The 15,605-nt window shown below is 44.0% G+C and overlaps 2 protein-coding genes across 3 annotated transcripts in view; one reads left to right on the forward strand and one right to left on the reverse strand.

Annotated features, from left to right (window-relative positions):
* Nucleotides 1-15,142, reverse strand: part of PTGES3L (prostaglandin E synthase 3 like) — a 22,161-nt gene extending 7,019 nt beyond the window's left edge. Inside the window, exons 1-3 of one of the 2 annotated variants that reach the window (XM_081343828.1) lie at nt 14,868-15,139; nt 5,982-6,095; nt 5,164-5,230 (exon numbers count right to left, since the gene is read on the reverse strand). In XM_081343828.1, the coding sequence (XP_081199954.1) occupies nt 5,164-5,230; nt 5,982-6,095; nt 14,868-14,875 (189 nt within the window). In that variant the 5' untranslated portion in view covers nt 14,876-15,139. Of the gene's footprint in view, nt 1-5,163; nt 5,231-5,981; nt 6,096-14,867 lie in introns of both variants that reach the window. The other variant, XM_081343827.1, reaches the window with a different exon arrangement.
* Nucleotides 1-15,605, forward strand: part of PSME3 (proteasome activator subunit 3) — a 449,122-nt gene that overhangs the window by 172,802 nt on the left and 260,715 nt on the right. The gene's annotated exons all lie outside the window — the stretch shown is intronic.

The raw sequence follows: 15,605 nt of genomic DNA on the forward strand, positions 1-15,605 counted from the left end.
TTCTGTGATCCCTGATGAAGTGGACAGGATTATGGGGAGGTTGAGCTCCACCACATGTTTATTGGATCCGTGCCCTTCCTGGCTGGTTTATGCAGCCAGGGAGAGGACACGAGGCTGGTTCCAGGCGGTGATATCTGCTTCCTTGAGTGAGGGTAATTTCCCCACCGTCTTGAAGGAGGCGGTGGTGAGACCTCTCCTCAAGAAGCCTGCCTTGGACCCAGCTGTCTTGAACAACTTTCGTCCAGTCTCCAACCTTCGCTTTCTTGCGAAGGTTGTTGAGAGTGTGGTGGCGCATCAGCTCCCTCTGGTCCTGGATGAAGCGGATTATCTAGACCCGTACCAATCGGGTTTCAGGCCCGGGTACAGCACGGAGACGGCATTGGTCGCTCTGGTGAATGATCTCTGGAGGGCCCGGGATAGGGGATATTCCTCTGTCCTGGTCCTATTAGACCTCTCGGCGGCTTTCGATACCATCGACCATGGTATCCTGCTGCGGCGTCTCAGGGGATTGGGAGTGGGAGGCACAGTTCTTCGGTGGTTCTCCTCCTATCTCCTGGGACGTTCGCAGTCGGTGTTGGCAGGGGGGCAGAGATCGGCCCCTAGGTCTCTCGTTTGTGGAGTTCCTCAGGGTTCGGTTCTCTCGCCTCTCCTGTTCAACATCTACATGAAACCGCTGGGTGAGATCATTCGTGGTTTTGGAGTTGGGTATCATCAATATGCTGATGATACCCAACTTTTCATTTCAACCCCAAACCACCCCAGTGATGCCCTCGCTGTGATGTCCCGTTGCCTGGAGGCGGTTCGGGTCTGGATGGGGAGGAACAGACTTCAACTCAACCCTGACAAGACTGAGTGGCTGTACATTCCGGCATCCCGGGACATTCAAAACGTTCCATCACTTTCTATGGGGGGTGAGTTTTTACCCCCCGTAGATAGGGCTCGCAACTTGGGAGTCCTCCTGGATGCACGGCTTACCTTAGAAGATCATGTAGTAGCCGTGACCAGGGGGGCTTTCGCACAGGTTAGCCTGGTGCGGCAGTTGCGGCCCTATCTAGACCGGGATGCCCTGTGTACGGTCACTCATGCGCTCGTGACCTCTCGTCTTGACTATTGCAATGCTCTCTACATGGGGCTTCCCTTGAAGACCACTCGGAGGCTCCAACTGGTACAGAATGCGGCCGCGAGAGTTGTCTTGGGAGTTTCCCGGTACTCCCATGTTACACCTTTGCTCCGCGAGCTGCATTGGTTACCAGTTGTCTTCCGGGTGAGGTTCAAGGTCTTAGTGATGGTTTTCAAGTCCTTACATGGCATGGGTCCGGAATACCTTGGGGACCACCTGCTGCCGGCGTCGACTCCCCTCCGCCCCGTGCGTTCCCACAGAGAGGGCCTCCTCAGGGTGCCTCCAGTCAGAGAATGTCGACTGGTGGCCCCCAGGGGGAGGGCCTTCTCTGTGGGCGCTCCGGCTTTGTGGAATCAGCTGCCGGTTGAGCTCCGGATGGCACCGGATCTCCGCTCCTTCCGGCGCGGGTTAAAGACCCATTTATTTGAACAAGCTGGCCTGGCCTGATGGGGAATTACTTAGGGTTTTAATATTTATATATATATTTTATTGTTTTTATTGTGGGCAACAATTTAATTCTTTTTTTAACTTTTGTACTTTTGTAGTTTTAAGATATGCCCTGTTCACCGCCCTGAGTCCTTCGGGAGAAGGGCGGTATAAAAATTTAATTAAATATAAAATATATAAATAAATAAATTTCAAAAACCTCTGGTGAAATCAGCTTGAAAACTAAAAGCCATCTGGAAAGGTGTAAAGAGCCGCTATAAAGCAGCTCAGAAAGGTCAATGGTTTGGAAAATATCCAACAGGAGAAGACGTATGTCATAGGCTCCTAAGGAAAACCCCCACCACAGAATAAACCGGGGGAAAAACTAAGGAGAATTGCAAAAGCTGGCCCCTAACGCAACAGGAAAATAAAAAGCGATTGTTTGAACGAAAAGAGCATCATACTTTCCTCCTCCTCCACCCCCCCCACCTCTGAAATGAACGTTGCTGGCTCTGCAGCAAGCAATATAAATTCAGGACTATACCAACTTCAAAATGAAAGGGGGGACTCGAGGGAGAAAACTTTCTTAAGCATCTCGAAGGGACATTTCCAGCCAGATCTCCTGACTGCTACAATGAAATCGTATTTATACTAGTTTGTAAGTCATTCCAACCTTGTAGCATATTTTATTTCAGGAGCTGGCGTTTGACTTTTAAACTGTTCTCCCCCCACCCCCCAGTTTCTATTTGAACATTCCAGCCCGGACCAATATTTTCCAAAGCGGCAGTTTCAGTAAAGAAAATTGCAAACTCTAATAATGGTTTAGTGCAGGGGTGTCAAACTCAATTTCATTGAGGGCTGCATCAGCATTGCAATTGCCCTCAGGGGGCCGGGTGGGCGTGGCCTGGGTGGGCGTGTTTAAAGTGCTTATGGCCTACTGGGTGGGCGTGGACAGCTCTGCATCATTCGCATCAAGGGGGCCTATGGGGGCCTGGGCGGGAGTGGGACAGATCTGAGGGTCTCTGGCAGAAGGAGGGTCTCTGGCCCAGGGCCAAGGCAGTGGGGGCCGTTCCCTCACTGTTTCCAGGATGGCTTCGCGGGCCACATGAAACCACTTCGCGGGCCGGATCCGGCCCCCGGGCCTTGTGTTTGACACGTCTGCCATAGAGAATCTATGGGGCATTGCCAAGAGAAAGATGAGAGACATGAGACTGAACAATGCAGAAGAGCTGAAGGCTGCTATGGAAGCATCCTGGTCTTCCATAACACCTCAGCAGTGCCACAGGCTGATAGCTTCCATGCCACGCTGCATTGAGGCAGTAATTGCTGCAAAAGGGGCCCAAACCAAGTACTGAGTACATATGCATGCTTATACTTTTCAGAGGTCCGATATTGTTCTATGTACACTCCTTGTTTTATTGATTGCATGTAATATTCTAATTTTCTGAGATTGTGGATTTGGGGTTTTCATGAGCTGTACGCCATAATCATCACAATTATGACAAATCACGGCTTGAACTATCTTGCTTTGCATGTAATGAGTCTATCTCATATATTAGTTTCCCCTTTTAAGTTGCATTACTGAAATAAATGAATGTTTGCACGATATTCTAATTTTTCGAGTTTCACCTGTATATATTATGAGTGATTTTAATGCAAAGGTAGGTAAAGGTTGAGTCGCAAGAATAGTAGCCAAGTTTGAGCTAGATGAATGGAATGAAGCTGGCAATCGGCTAATGCAAATTGCCAGGCAAATCATCTCATCTCAACCACGTGAACATGTGGTTTATTCTACACAAGCAACATTTATACACATGGAGAGCACCAAATGGACAACATCTAAATCAGATAGACTTCATTTTATGCCAACAATGCTGAAAAGGTTCAGTTGTATTTGTTAAGACATTTCCTGGTGCTGATTGTAGTTCAGTTTAGCTATTAGTGGCTAAACTGAAAACCTGTGCAAAATGAAAAAAGGTAATACTCTCCAAAATTCAGATGACCGACATCTCACCTATATATGCCATATAATTTATGAATAGGTTTTAGTCACCAAATTTAGAAAGGAAAGACCCAAATGAACAGTGAGGAGAGATTGAAAGTAACATCGTGGAAATTACTGGAAAATATATGTCATGCCAAAAATCAAAGAGAACAATCAAGTGGTTATTGGATGACACCATCAAAATAGCTGATCAGCTAAGGACAGCCAAAGCCAAAGGTAATAAGGATGAAGTTAAAAAGCTGAATGAAATTTTACAGTGGGAAGCCAAGAAAGATAAAAAATAAGCAGTGGGAGAAGCAGTATCAATATATGGAAGAAGCTAACAGGAAGGGACATACTAAGGTCATGTTTGCCATAGTGAAAATAATGTAATGTAGATTTTCAGCACAGCAAAGACTGCAATGGCAATGCACCAAGTGACCAGGAGAATACGAAGAATAAATGGAAAGAATATATGGAAGGACTCTATAGCACTTTGACTTACCATCAAGATGACAATGATGACAGCATAATTAATAAAGAACCAAACATCTTGAAAGAAGAAGTAGACTGGGCCATGGAGATATTGTCAAACTGGAAAGCCCCAGGTATTAATGGAATACCTGCAGAATTACTAAGACCAGTGCCAGTTAACATCATCACTGCTCTGTGTCAGTAGATATGGACTACATATCATGGTTTAGTAGTAGGAGAAGAAGGGACAAAAAAAGAACATGCTGGCTTTATAATATCAAATCTGATACAAAGTTGAACATCCAACAATTGAAAGAAGCTGTGCTTGACAGAGTCAGACACAACTAAAGGGTTAAAACAACCAAACATATTTACACCTTTTCATTTAAGCAATACTACAGAAATAAAATATTGGTTAAAATAAACTCTTAAAATATAGTTCATCAAAAGGAAAGTTAGATATAATCTCAAGGATGCACTCATTCTATTAAATGCATCACTGAACAGTTGAATCTATCCCGTAAACGAAAGAAGAGTAGTACTAAGACCCTCTACGCCTATGGTATTATACCACTGTTCTTTAAAAAAAACCATTCTTTACAGTATGAGAAAACTGAGAAGAGTTGCAACCTAATAATTTGTTGACAACATCACTTAGATGTCTCACAGTTAACAAAGTATGATTAATCCAAAATTGTGTTTCCTGACAAAAATCCTCTTGTGTAATCATCTTGATTTATTTCTGGTATTTTCTGCATATGGGTTGTTAAATGTCTCCCATTAATAACTCTCATGAATAGGGCAGTCAAAAGGAAAGAGATTGAGGTGGGTAGAGATGCAAGTGGGAGCGTTAGTGGCAGACCCCTTACTTACTGAGGCTTAGGGCTGGGAGGGACCAGGTCAGAATAGTTTAAATTGTGTGGTGGGTACTCACTTAATGACCTGTAATTATTTATGATCACAGTGGAGAGAGTTGGGCTTGCTGTCATAAATTGGTGCAGTCACATGACATCTTGCTTTATGATCACACCAACTAACAACAGAAATTTCAGTCTCAAGTATGATTGTAAATTGAGGACTATCTATATCAAAGAAAAACAGATGTACTCTTCCGTCCCAGGGCTCCCATAAGCTGGGTCCTCTCAATTCACTCGCTTACCTTGGAATTTAGTCGGGCATAAAAGTGAATCTCATTGTATATTTCAGTGCCATCACTATTCTTACAGCTGCAGAAAGACACATAGTAAATACTTATTTGAAAGAGACTCTTTTCACAAATGCTACTGCAGATAACTGGCTTAGTAAAGTAGCTATTACTGGTAGTCCTCGATTTACAACTCTTCACTTAGCGATCATTCAAAGTTACAACAGCGCTGAAAAAATGACTTAGAACCATTCCTCGCACTTACAACTGTCATGGCATCCCAGGATCAGTGATCAAAATTTGGCATGTATTTAGACACTTGGCATGTATTAATGACAATTGTAGCGTTCCAGATCATGTGGTCACTATTTATGATCTTTCCAGCTGATGATAAACAAAGTCAGTGGGGGCAGCCAGATTTGCTTATTGACCACTAATTCACTTAACTGAAGTGATTCACTTAACAACAGACAAAAAAGGTCGCAAAATCAGGTGCAACCTACTTAACAACTGCCTTGCTTGGAACAGAATTTCTGGTCCCAATTGTGGTTGTAAGTCAAGGACTACCTTTATATCATTTAAACATTACTAATCCACATTCTAAACGGATACTTTCCATTTTTAGAAAAGATTGCAGTTGTGTGAAGAATTAGACTAATTACTGATAAAGTGTGAATGAGAATCAGAAATTGATGAACATATACATTAACACAATCCAATGTATTTTTTGTAGAACTTCCACAATGGAACATAAAAGCTAGCCATTTGTGTTTGCTTATTAACACCAACATTTATGGGATTTTTTCCTAAAATAGAAGACAATGTTTTCTTACCTGAATATTACCTTGTAATCATCAAGGTCCACTTTTACATCCCTGCTGTCTTCCACGCAGAATTCCAGAAATACATATCGTGGACGGTCATACCATAGAGTTTTGGCTGGTTGTCTTAAGGAAACAAAAGAAGAATGCACAATGGGGTGGTAAAAATGTGAATGCCATCCAAAGAAATTATGGAACCTCCAGCTATTCCATATTATGGTTAGCTGCAGAGACATTTAGACTGGAACTGCCATATTTATCCACCCTAGTTCATCCTTTCCAACAATCTGGAGCAGGCAGATGTTGTTTAATGGTATTAAAGGTGTATTGTCATGGGATGTGAACTGTTCCAAGTGAACTTCCTTTTTCAGGTGATTTGATGGTGATTTTATCAATGCCAATGGTATTCAAGTGATTTTTCCAGTTGTTTTGGGATGGTACCCAAGCCACCTAATACTATTGGTACTATCTTTGCTTTCTTTTGCCATAGTCACAATGGTCCTGTGAAAAAGATAGTAAGGAACATCTATCTCAACTTAAACTGTAACCAGCTGGATTGGAAAACCTCTTTTCACAGATGACCTTGAAGCACCTGAGCAGTGAAGAACAGCAGCAGGACCTTTAACTCTAGAAGCAGTGTTGTCATCTGTGTGTTGAATAGCCTGTTTCCCTCATACAGGCAGTCGTTGAGTTACAAGTGTAATGGAGCCTGCCCGTTACACTCGTAACTCGAAAACTCATAGAGTGAATCTCGTACCTCAAACGAGATCACTCCCTTGCTCGTTAACACATGGCTCATTAAGTAAACATGAGGTGTCTCAGGGTGGGGAAGGCCATGGAACAGGCCCCCAAGGCCTCCCCGATCCACTAAGATACCTCATGATTTCCGCTCCCTTGCTGCCACACTGGAGTCACCTGGAAAAGATCCGTCTCCTCTCTGCTGCGATTCCTGCTGGCCCCCGGATCTGAGGCCAAAGAATGGTTCTCTCCCCCCCCCCCCGCGGTCCAATCTGGGCTCCGGAGGCCTTTTCCAGGCTGCTGCCACCCAGACCTGAGACTGGGGGATGCTTACATAGCCCTCTGGTAGCCCGTTTCTGGGTGACAGCAGCCTGGAAAAGGCCTCTGGAGCCCAGATCACACTGCGGGGGGGGGGAAGGGAGGCAGAAGCGTTCCCTGGCCTCAGATCCGGTCAGCAATGGCCTGGAAAAGGCCTCCGATGCCCCTATCCACCCTCCAGAGGCATGTGGAAGCATCCCCCAGCTTCAGTTCCATTTTCTGTTACCTAACGTACCATGACATCATGCGAGATCAGTAGTGTGACATCTTGCCCCACTGATTTCGCATAATCTTGTGTTACTTTAGGCCTACATTCTTTGTGAACACACCAAAGGCCTGTGTGTTAGGACGCTGAGCTTGTCGATCAGAAGATTGGCAGATTGGCGGGTCGAATCCCGAGTGCCGCATAGCAGAGTGAGTGCCTGTTACTCGTCCCAGCTTCTGCCAACCTAGCAGTTCAAAAGCACGTAAAAATGCAAGTAGAAAAATAGGGACCACTACGGTGGGAAGGTAACAGCATTCTGTGCACCTTTGGCATCTAGTCATGCCGGCCACATGACCACAGAGATGTCCTCGGACAAGCGCTGGCTCTTCGGCTTTGAAACGGAGATGAGCACCGGCCCCTAGAGTCGGAAACGACTAGCAGGCATGTGCAGGGGAACCTTTACCTTACCTTTATTGAAGGCCTGGTGCCTAGGGAGACCCAGAGCAGGGGTGGGGAGGGAGGGAGGAAGGGAATAACCAGGATGAAAGTTGCAGAGCCACTGCGGTCACTCGTAAGGGCAAATGACTGCCATGGTGCTGCAATATTTGAAATTTCAGGACTTGCTCATAAGCACTAGGGGGCGCTCATCACGTAATTTTGAACGAGCATTAAGTGAACGCTCATAACTTGGGGACTACCTGTACTTATTTGGCTATTATTAAAAAATTATAAGGCTTTAGGAAACAGTGCCTAGGTTTTCTTCTTTTCATTTTCTTTCTCCATCTCTTTTTCCTTTTATATGATTATTATCATTATGTATGGGTGTATACAGTTTGCCATGGAGTTTAAATCTATAAGGCATGCTCATGCATATACTTGTACAAACACAAAATACATGGCATTTAATGAAGAGAGTTTTAAGTGCTGTGATTTACAGTATTGTATGAATCAAGAGAATAGATTTTTTTTTCTTGCCTGTTGTCTACACAGGCATTCACACACACATGCTCGCCTGTACTCTAAATGGCACCATATTAGATCTTTTCCCTTTTGGTATAGACTCCTGGACTTAACTGAGGACAGAGAGACTGGCTCTTTTTTCCTGAAAAGGGAACTGTGAGATGTTTTACATCCCTGATGATATTTTCTTTATACTGTTTCCATCTACCCTTAAAATATTAACAAAATCCAAATCGGTCTGAGAATCAGTGTCTCCATTAGATAATTGACAGTTAAATTGAAACTAGAATGTCTTAGTCAAATATGTTTTCCTGTCTATAGTTTGTTTGTCAATGCTGCAAGGATAGTCCATATGCTAATTAAGAGGAAGAAATTGCAAACCCACAACCCAGCAAAAGCTTTTTCCCCAACTCCATTGCATATTAAAATTAATACTAGCCTCATTCTGCCTTTATATTTCTAAATTGCACTATAAGAGATGAGTGACATGCATGGATAAGCATAGCTGCCATGTTTATAACTTTGATTTTTATAAATACATATGCTTTGCTTGTAAGAAAGTTAATGATTTGTAACTATATGTAGAAAGGGGAGTTGAAAAAAGAATAATCTAGAAGAAAAAGCAAGGGAAAGCTTACTGTGTATGGTCAATAATAAGAAACTTTAAGAAATGTAATTCAGAAGATCTGAAGCTGACATGTTATGTAACAAAATTTAAGTTATTTTTGCATTTTAATTGATGAATCCTTAATAATGCATTTGGAACTACAAAGTTGTTGCTAAATATGTGCTAAACATGTTTTCTTTTTCCCATAAAGCCAAGGAAAAGAAGGTAAACAAATTTGTGAGGAGAGGCAATTTGGTCCAATGATGAAGGCATCAAGTTAGAAAGTAGAAGAATGTGAGTTCAAGTCCTATCAGCCATGAAAATGGACTGAGTGTCTTAGCCCTAGGCCTTTTTCTCTTAGCCATAGGAAAAAGGCACATTTTTGCTTTCCCAACTATTGTTGCCTAATCCAGAGTTCCCTGATGTTTCTCGCTTTGCGGACCGATGGGGCGGGAGGGGATAGTTCACACAAGCAGCTGGCAAACGCACGCAACTCCATTTGCGCAAGCGGTCTGTGCATACACACCTGCCATTTGCACAAGTGAGGATGTGTGTGCGCACAGGCACACTCACTGGCCATTTCCATGGCCCAATTGCAAACCCTTCACAGCGCATAGGTTGCAGACCCATGGCCTTTTCTACTGTACTATTGCATAATCTGCTATGCTGCCTCTAAAACAAATTTGCATTTCAGCCTCTGACAGTAATCCCATTATCTGCCTACGCAGGAACATTTCAGCATTTATTTAATTTATTTATTTATTTATTTAATTTATATACCGCCCTTCTCCCGAAGGACTCACGGCAGTGTACAGGGCAATAAAATAAAATACAATGTAAAAAAATTAAAAAATATTAAATACTACAGCCCTATTCAATAAATTAATACAAAACTATAAAATACCCCTAAACCCATCAGACCAGGCCGGCTTGTTTAAATAAATGTGTTTTTAGGTCCTGTCGGAAGGAGCGAAGGTCGGGAGCCATCCGGAGCTCAACCGGTAGACGGCTCCAAAGGTCTGGCGCGCCCAGAGAACGCCCTCCCCCTGGGGGCTGCCAGTTGACACTCTTTGACCAACGGCACCCTAAGGAGGCCCTCTCTGTGGGAGCGCACTGGACGAAGGGAAGTTGATGCCGGCAGCAGGTGCTCCCGTAAGTAACCCGGACCCATGCCATTTAGGGCTTTATAGGTCATAACCAGCACCTTGAATCTTACCCGGAGGGCAACCAGAAGCCAATGCAGCTCACGGAGTAGAGGTGTTACATGGGAGTATCGGGAAGCCCCCACCACCACTCACGCGGCTGCATTCTGCACCAGCTGGAGCCTCCGAGTAGTCCTCAAGGGCAGCCCCATGTAGACAGCATTGCAGTAGTCCAAACGGGAGGTCACGAGTGCATGAGTGACTGTGCGCAAGGCATCCCGGTCTAGATAGGGCCGCAACTGACGCACCAGGCGAACCTGGGCGAAGGCCCCCCTAGTCACAGCTCCTATATGATCTTCCAAGGAGAGCTGTGAATCTAGGAGGACACCCAAGTTGCGAGCCCTATCTACGGGGGGTAATATCTCACCCCCCATAATTAACGATGGAATATTCTGAATTTCCCGAGACGCCGGCACACACAGCCACTCAGTCTTGTCAGGGTTGAGCCGAAGCCTGTTCCTCCCCATCCAGACCCAGACTGCCTCCAGGCAATGGGACATCACATCGAGGGCATCACTGGGGTGGTTTGGGGTAGAAATAAAAAGCTGGGCATCATCAGCATATTGATGATACCCAACCCCCAAACCACGAATGATCTCACCCAGCGGCTTCATATAGATGTTGAACAGGAGAGGCGAGAGGACCAACCCCTGAGGAACTCCACAAACGAGAGGCCTCGAGGCCGACCTCTGCCCTCCTGCCAACACCAACTGCGAACGTCCCAGGAGGTAGGAGGAGAACCACCGTAAGACGGTGCCTCCCACTCCCAACCCCCGAAGACGCCGCAGTAAGATACCATGGTCGATGGTATCAAAAGCCGCTGAGAGGTCTAATAGGACTAGGACAGAGGAGCAACCCCTGTCCCGAGTCCGCCAGAGATCATTCACCAGCGCGACCAATGCCGTCTCTGTGCTGTACCCGGCCTGAAGCCCGATTGGTACAGGTCTAGATAATCAGCTTCCTCCAGGAACAGAGGGAGCTGCTGCGCCACCACACTCTCAACAACCTTCGCAAGAAAGCGAAGGTTGGAGACCGGACGAAAGTTGTTTAAAACAGCTGGGTCCAGGGCAGGCTTCTTGAGGAGGGGTCTCACCACCACCTCCTTCAAGGTGGCGGGAAAGCTACCCTCATTCAAAAAAGCAGTTATCACTGCCTGGAGCCAGCCTCGTGTCCCCTCCCGAGCCGAATAAACCAGCCAGGAGGGGCACGGGTCCAATAAACACGTGGTGGAGCTCAGCCTCCCCATAATCCTGTCCACCTCTTCCGGAGTCACAGGATCGAACTCCTCCCAGATGACATCGACAAGACCACCCATGTTCTCACCATCAGACTCTGCCCAGTCGGAGTCCAAACCGGTCCGGATCCGAGCGATTTTGTCTGACAGCATTGTTGACTCCATGTGGGCCAGTAAAAAATCTAAAGATATGCAACTTTTTTTTAACCTTTTACTTGTGTTTTACCTCAAAAAAAAATCCCAGTATGGGTAGCAACAGGGCTAAGACCCAAGAGAGGAGACTTATCAGATTCTAAGGTTGCAAACAGCCCAAATTAGTTACACCACTGATCATTTTTAAAATATTCTTTTAACAACTAATCTGTGTCCTGCTGATGATAGGAGTGGAAGCCACTCTGAAATTAAACCATCTTGAACCTCAATGATTTGTTGATCCTCATCCAGTCTATGCCTAGCAAGGGAACTTTTCCCAAAGAGAGAAGGTTTGCACACCCCATGTGGAAAAAAGAATCTGCATTCCTGCTGGTGGGCATAATTGAGAACTACAGAAATAGATCTGAAAAATGCCCGATAACATCAATATTTCATTTCTAACTATCTCCTCTGTGCAAAAACCAAATCTCATCTTCCCCTGGATTCTGCCATTCCCTAGGGGGAGAGGGAACAGGCATGGGGCTTTATTGCTTTCACTTCCTCCATTAAATGTAACCTTTTGTTTATCCTGCCTGTCTGCTATCCATTAAAGGTAAAGGTTCCCCTGCACATGCGTGCTAGTCGTTTCCGACTCTAGGGGCCAGTGCTCATCTCCGTTTCAAAGCCGAAGAGCCAGTGCTTGTCCGAGGACGTCTCCGTGGTCATGTGGCCGGCATGACTAGATGCCAGAGGCGCACGGAATGCTGTTACCTTCCCACCGTAGTGGTCCCTATTTTTCTACTTGCATTTTTACGTGCTTTTGAACTGCTAGGTTGGCAGAAGCTGGGACAAGTAACAGGCACTCACTCTGTTACGCGGCACTCGGGATTCGACCCACCAAACTGGCGACCTTCTGATCGACAAGCTCAGCGTCCTAACCCACTGAGCCACCGCGTCCCTTCTGCTATCCATTACAGTGTAACAAATTGCTTTCTGTACTAGGCATTCTCTCTGAACTTCCCTCCCTTATCAGGCAACTAGAAAAAGGGGTGGGTGCAAACAATGTTATCTTTCCTTTCCCACTTACCACCTGGAGATTGGCTGATCTGGAACTGACCGAAAGAACTGTGGGGTGAGGTTTGCTTGGGCACTTTAAAATTATTGAGATGTAAGGGAATCCCTCAGATCCTGTCTATTATGCCTGCTATCTCCTATTTTTAGTAAAAGTTCCTGCTTGGAAAAAACTATCTCCAAGAGTTCTACTTTCTTAAGATGTGGGTTGAGGTGGTATAGATGCAGTGCTTTTTTTGTAAAAGAAAAAGGTGCCGGAACTCACACGTCATACAACCAGCCTTGCCTACCCTACAAGGTTCCATCCAAAAAAGGTGCCAGAACTCCATTCTGAGCGTTCTATGAGAAAAAAAGCCCTGTATAGATGTATGGTGTGTGTTAATGGAACCCTGGCTCCCCCACAATAATGCTAACAATTGTCTTTTGATTCAGTAGACTTCAATAGGAGAAACTGCAGTCACTTCAGGAAGAGTTCTCCAAGTTACTGAAAATGAAACAGCATCAGACTTGGTTAGCCTTCATCAACCAAACTGCCTGCTTGATGTTCTACTCCATCTCTTCCTGCTGATCACCACAATGCCAAGACCAATCAACCAGATTGTCATTACAGAATAGCAGTAGAATTGATTGGGTTTATTTATACTGGAACTCATGGAACAGGGGGTTAGTAGAAAAAATGGATATTCATTTGTATGCTTGTAATTATTGGCATGTTCTAATAGATGCAATTATTATTAATGTACCATGTATCCACAACGCATATGGGCAAAACAAGACCTTAAACGAATCCCCATCAAGTGAAACTCCAGGAAAAACATGTGGAAGACTGGGCATGGTAGATTGTGAGGGTTGTCACTAGTTGGGATAATTGGCCTGGTATTGACCCTTTCAAATTATTTTCCTCCCCTTTCCTTATGGATTTCTCAGTCCATAAAATATAGGATTGTATAGTTTGAAGCATTACATAATTGTTTTTTTCTAACAATGTTAATGAACCCCTCTTCCTAAAGATGTTTCCCTTATAATGTTACAAATAGACAAAATGTATGGTTATAAACTATATCCATTACTAGTGTGTGCATCTATCTATCTATCTATCTATCTATCTATCTATCTATCTATCTATCTATCTATCTATACACTCTCTCTCTCTCTCTCTCTCTCTCTCTCCATATATATGTGTTTGTGTACAAGGGGACAATTGTGAGAAATTTTATATCCAAATATATTTTATTCCTTATACTGTTTCCATCTTCCCTTAAAATATTAACAGAATCCACAATGGTCTGAGAATCAGTGTCTCCACTAAATAATTCACAGTCAAGCTGAACTAAGTTAATCAACTAAAATTAGCAAACTTCCTCAAACCCCCACATAAATTACCCAGACCTAATTCACATATCAGAGGATATCTGCAAACAGTGTTAATTAAATTCAGTCTCCCAGACGAACTGCATGTTCACAAGAAAAAACATACCTACACACACATGCACATACGCCCCTCAAGTATCACCCTAGAACTGTGGTGGCGAACCTATGGCACGGGTGCCACAGGTGGCACCTAGAGCCCTCTGTATGGGCACACGTGCCATCACCCCAGTCCTAGGCCTTCAGCTGGGTTTTATAAAACCTTTTTGCTTTAGGCTTCCACCGCCATGTACAAAAAAAAAGATTCAATCAATCAATCAATTTCAATTTCTTGGGGGGGGGGGTGTTCTCGCAAAGTTGGAATTGATTGATTGAACTTTTTAGTCCCACCACTGCAGCCATGAGCACCCGAAGGGCCACGCCTACCCAATTGGCCACACCCACTCAAAGGGCCACGCCCACCCAGCACCAGATGATACATAAATGGTTTTTTGGTTGCAGTTTGGGCACTGGTCTCTAAAAGGTTTGTGATCACTGTCTTAGAATCAGCACCTGACACCCTCAGACAAGTTCCTCCTACAAAAATCTGATACTTTACCTCATTTCTCTGCAGTCTGCCCCTAAATGCAAACTGTTTTGCTTTTAGGAATAAATATTTCTTTTCTCACACCTCCCTGTATCTCCTTTTTATTTATTTTAGCGCAGCCCGTTTGAGTTGGAACCCCAAATTATAATTCTGACAGGAACGTTAGATTGAATCGATAATTGAACAGAGAGATCTGCTTGCTATTCTGTAACATATCAGAGTTATTTCTGTTTACTCAGTTTGGAAGAGGATACTAAGAGGATCACACAATGTAATGTAATTGAAAAGCTTTTATCAATTGAATGTTTACAGCTGCTGGCACAAATATATTTTAATCCAGTGAATATTAAAGAAGTGAGGAAGTAGGCTTCCTGCCCAAGCATTTTTATTCTATTTTGAGGGGATTCCAGAAGTTAGATTCTCAGAAAGACAGAACAATTCCTACCGGAGAGCTGTCGCCAAACCACAAGCACTCACCTTGCCATGATGGCTGCCGTTTTACTACCGTGTGATCTGTGTCCTTCAGCTTCCCTGCCTTGTCAGGCATACAGGCTCACTTGATTCCCTTGGGCCAGGCGGAGCTAAATTCAGAAGCTCTGTCGCCCCACTGGTTGCTGCCCAGTTCTCGTTTCCAGAAATGTCCTGACACATTCCACAATATATCATAGGTGCCATATATCTATTTTAAGTAGGTAGTCACTTTGATCCTTAATATACAATTGAAACAAAAACTTCCTTGGGTAAGCCAGTTTCAATACGCTAATTTAAAAGTAGTTATTTTTCACATTTGGCAGAAACTTTTGAGGACGGGGGTAAATTTCTTTTCAAGATAAGGCACATTTGCTTAAAGGGGTTACGTTCAAGATTTCTGCTCAGGAAATTAATTCTTCATTTCATTATAGAAACACATCAAGTTGCAACTTCTAACATTTTAAATATGCTTGAAGAAAGCTTCTTTGAAAAGGAAATTTCCAAAAAAGTGTACGATTGTTCTGCAAGTATAATTGGTCTGAATTCTATACATTATATAATTGCAGCATAACTTTTAATTCTCGTTGGTATATAAGGCCACTCCCTTCCTTCGAAATAATCAGTATTATATATTATGTACTTCAGAAAATTCTAATCTCAGCTGAAGCATGTATCCTTTTTACTAAAATAGCTCTGCTCTTTTCTTTTATACTCGGCGTTCGGATTTCAAACTTAGTTGTTTAA

This window comes from Vipera berus (assembly GCF_964194415.1).
Source record: "Vipera berus genome assembly, chromosome: Z".
Taxonomy (NCBI): Eukaryota; Metazoa; Chordata; class Lepidosauria; order Squamata; family Viperidae; genus Vipera; species Vipera berus.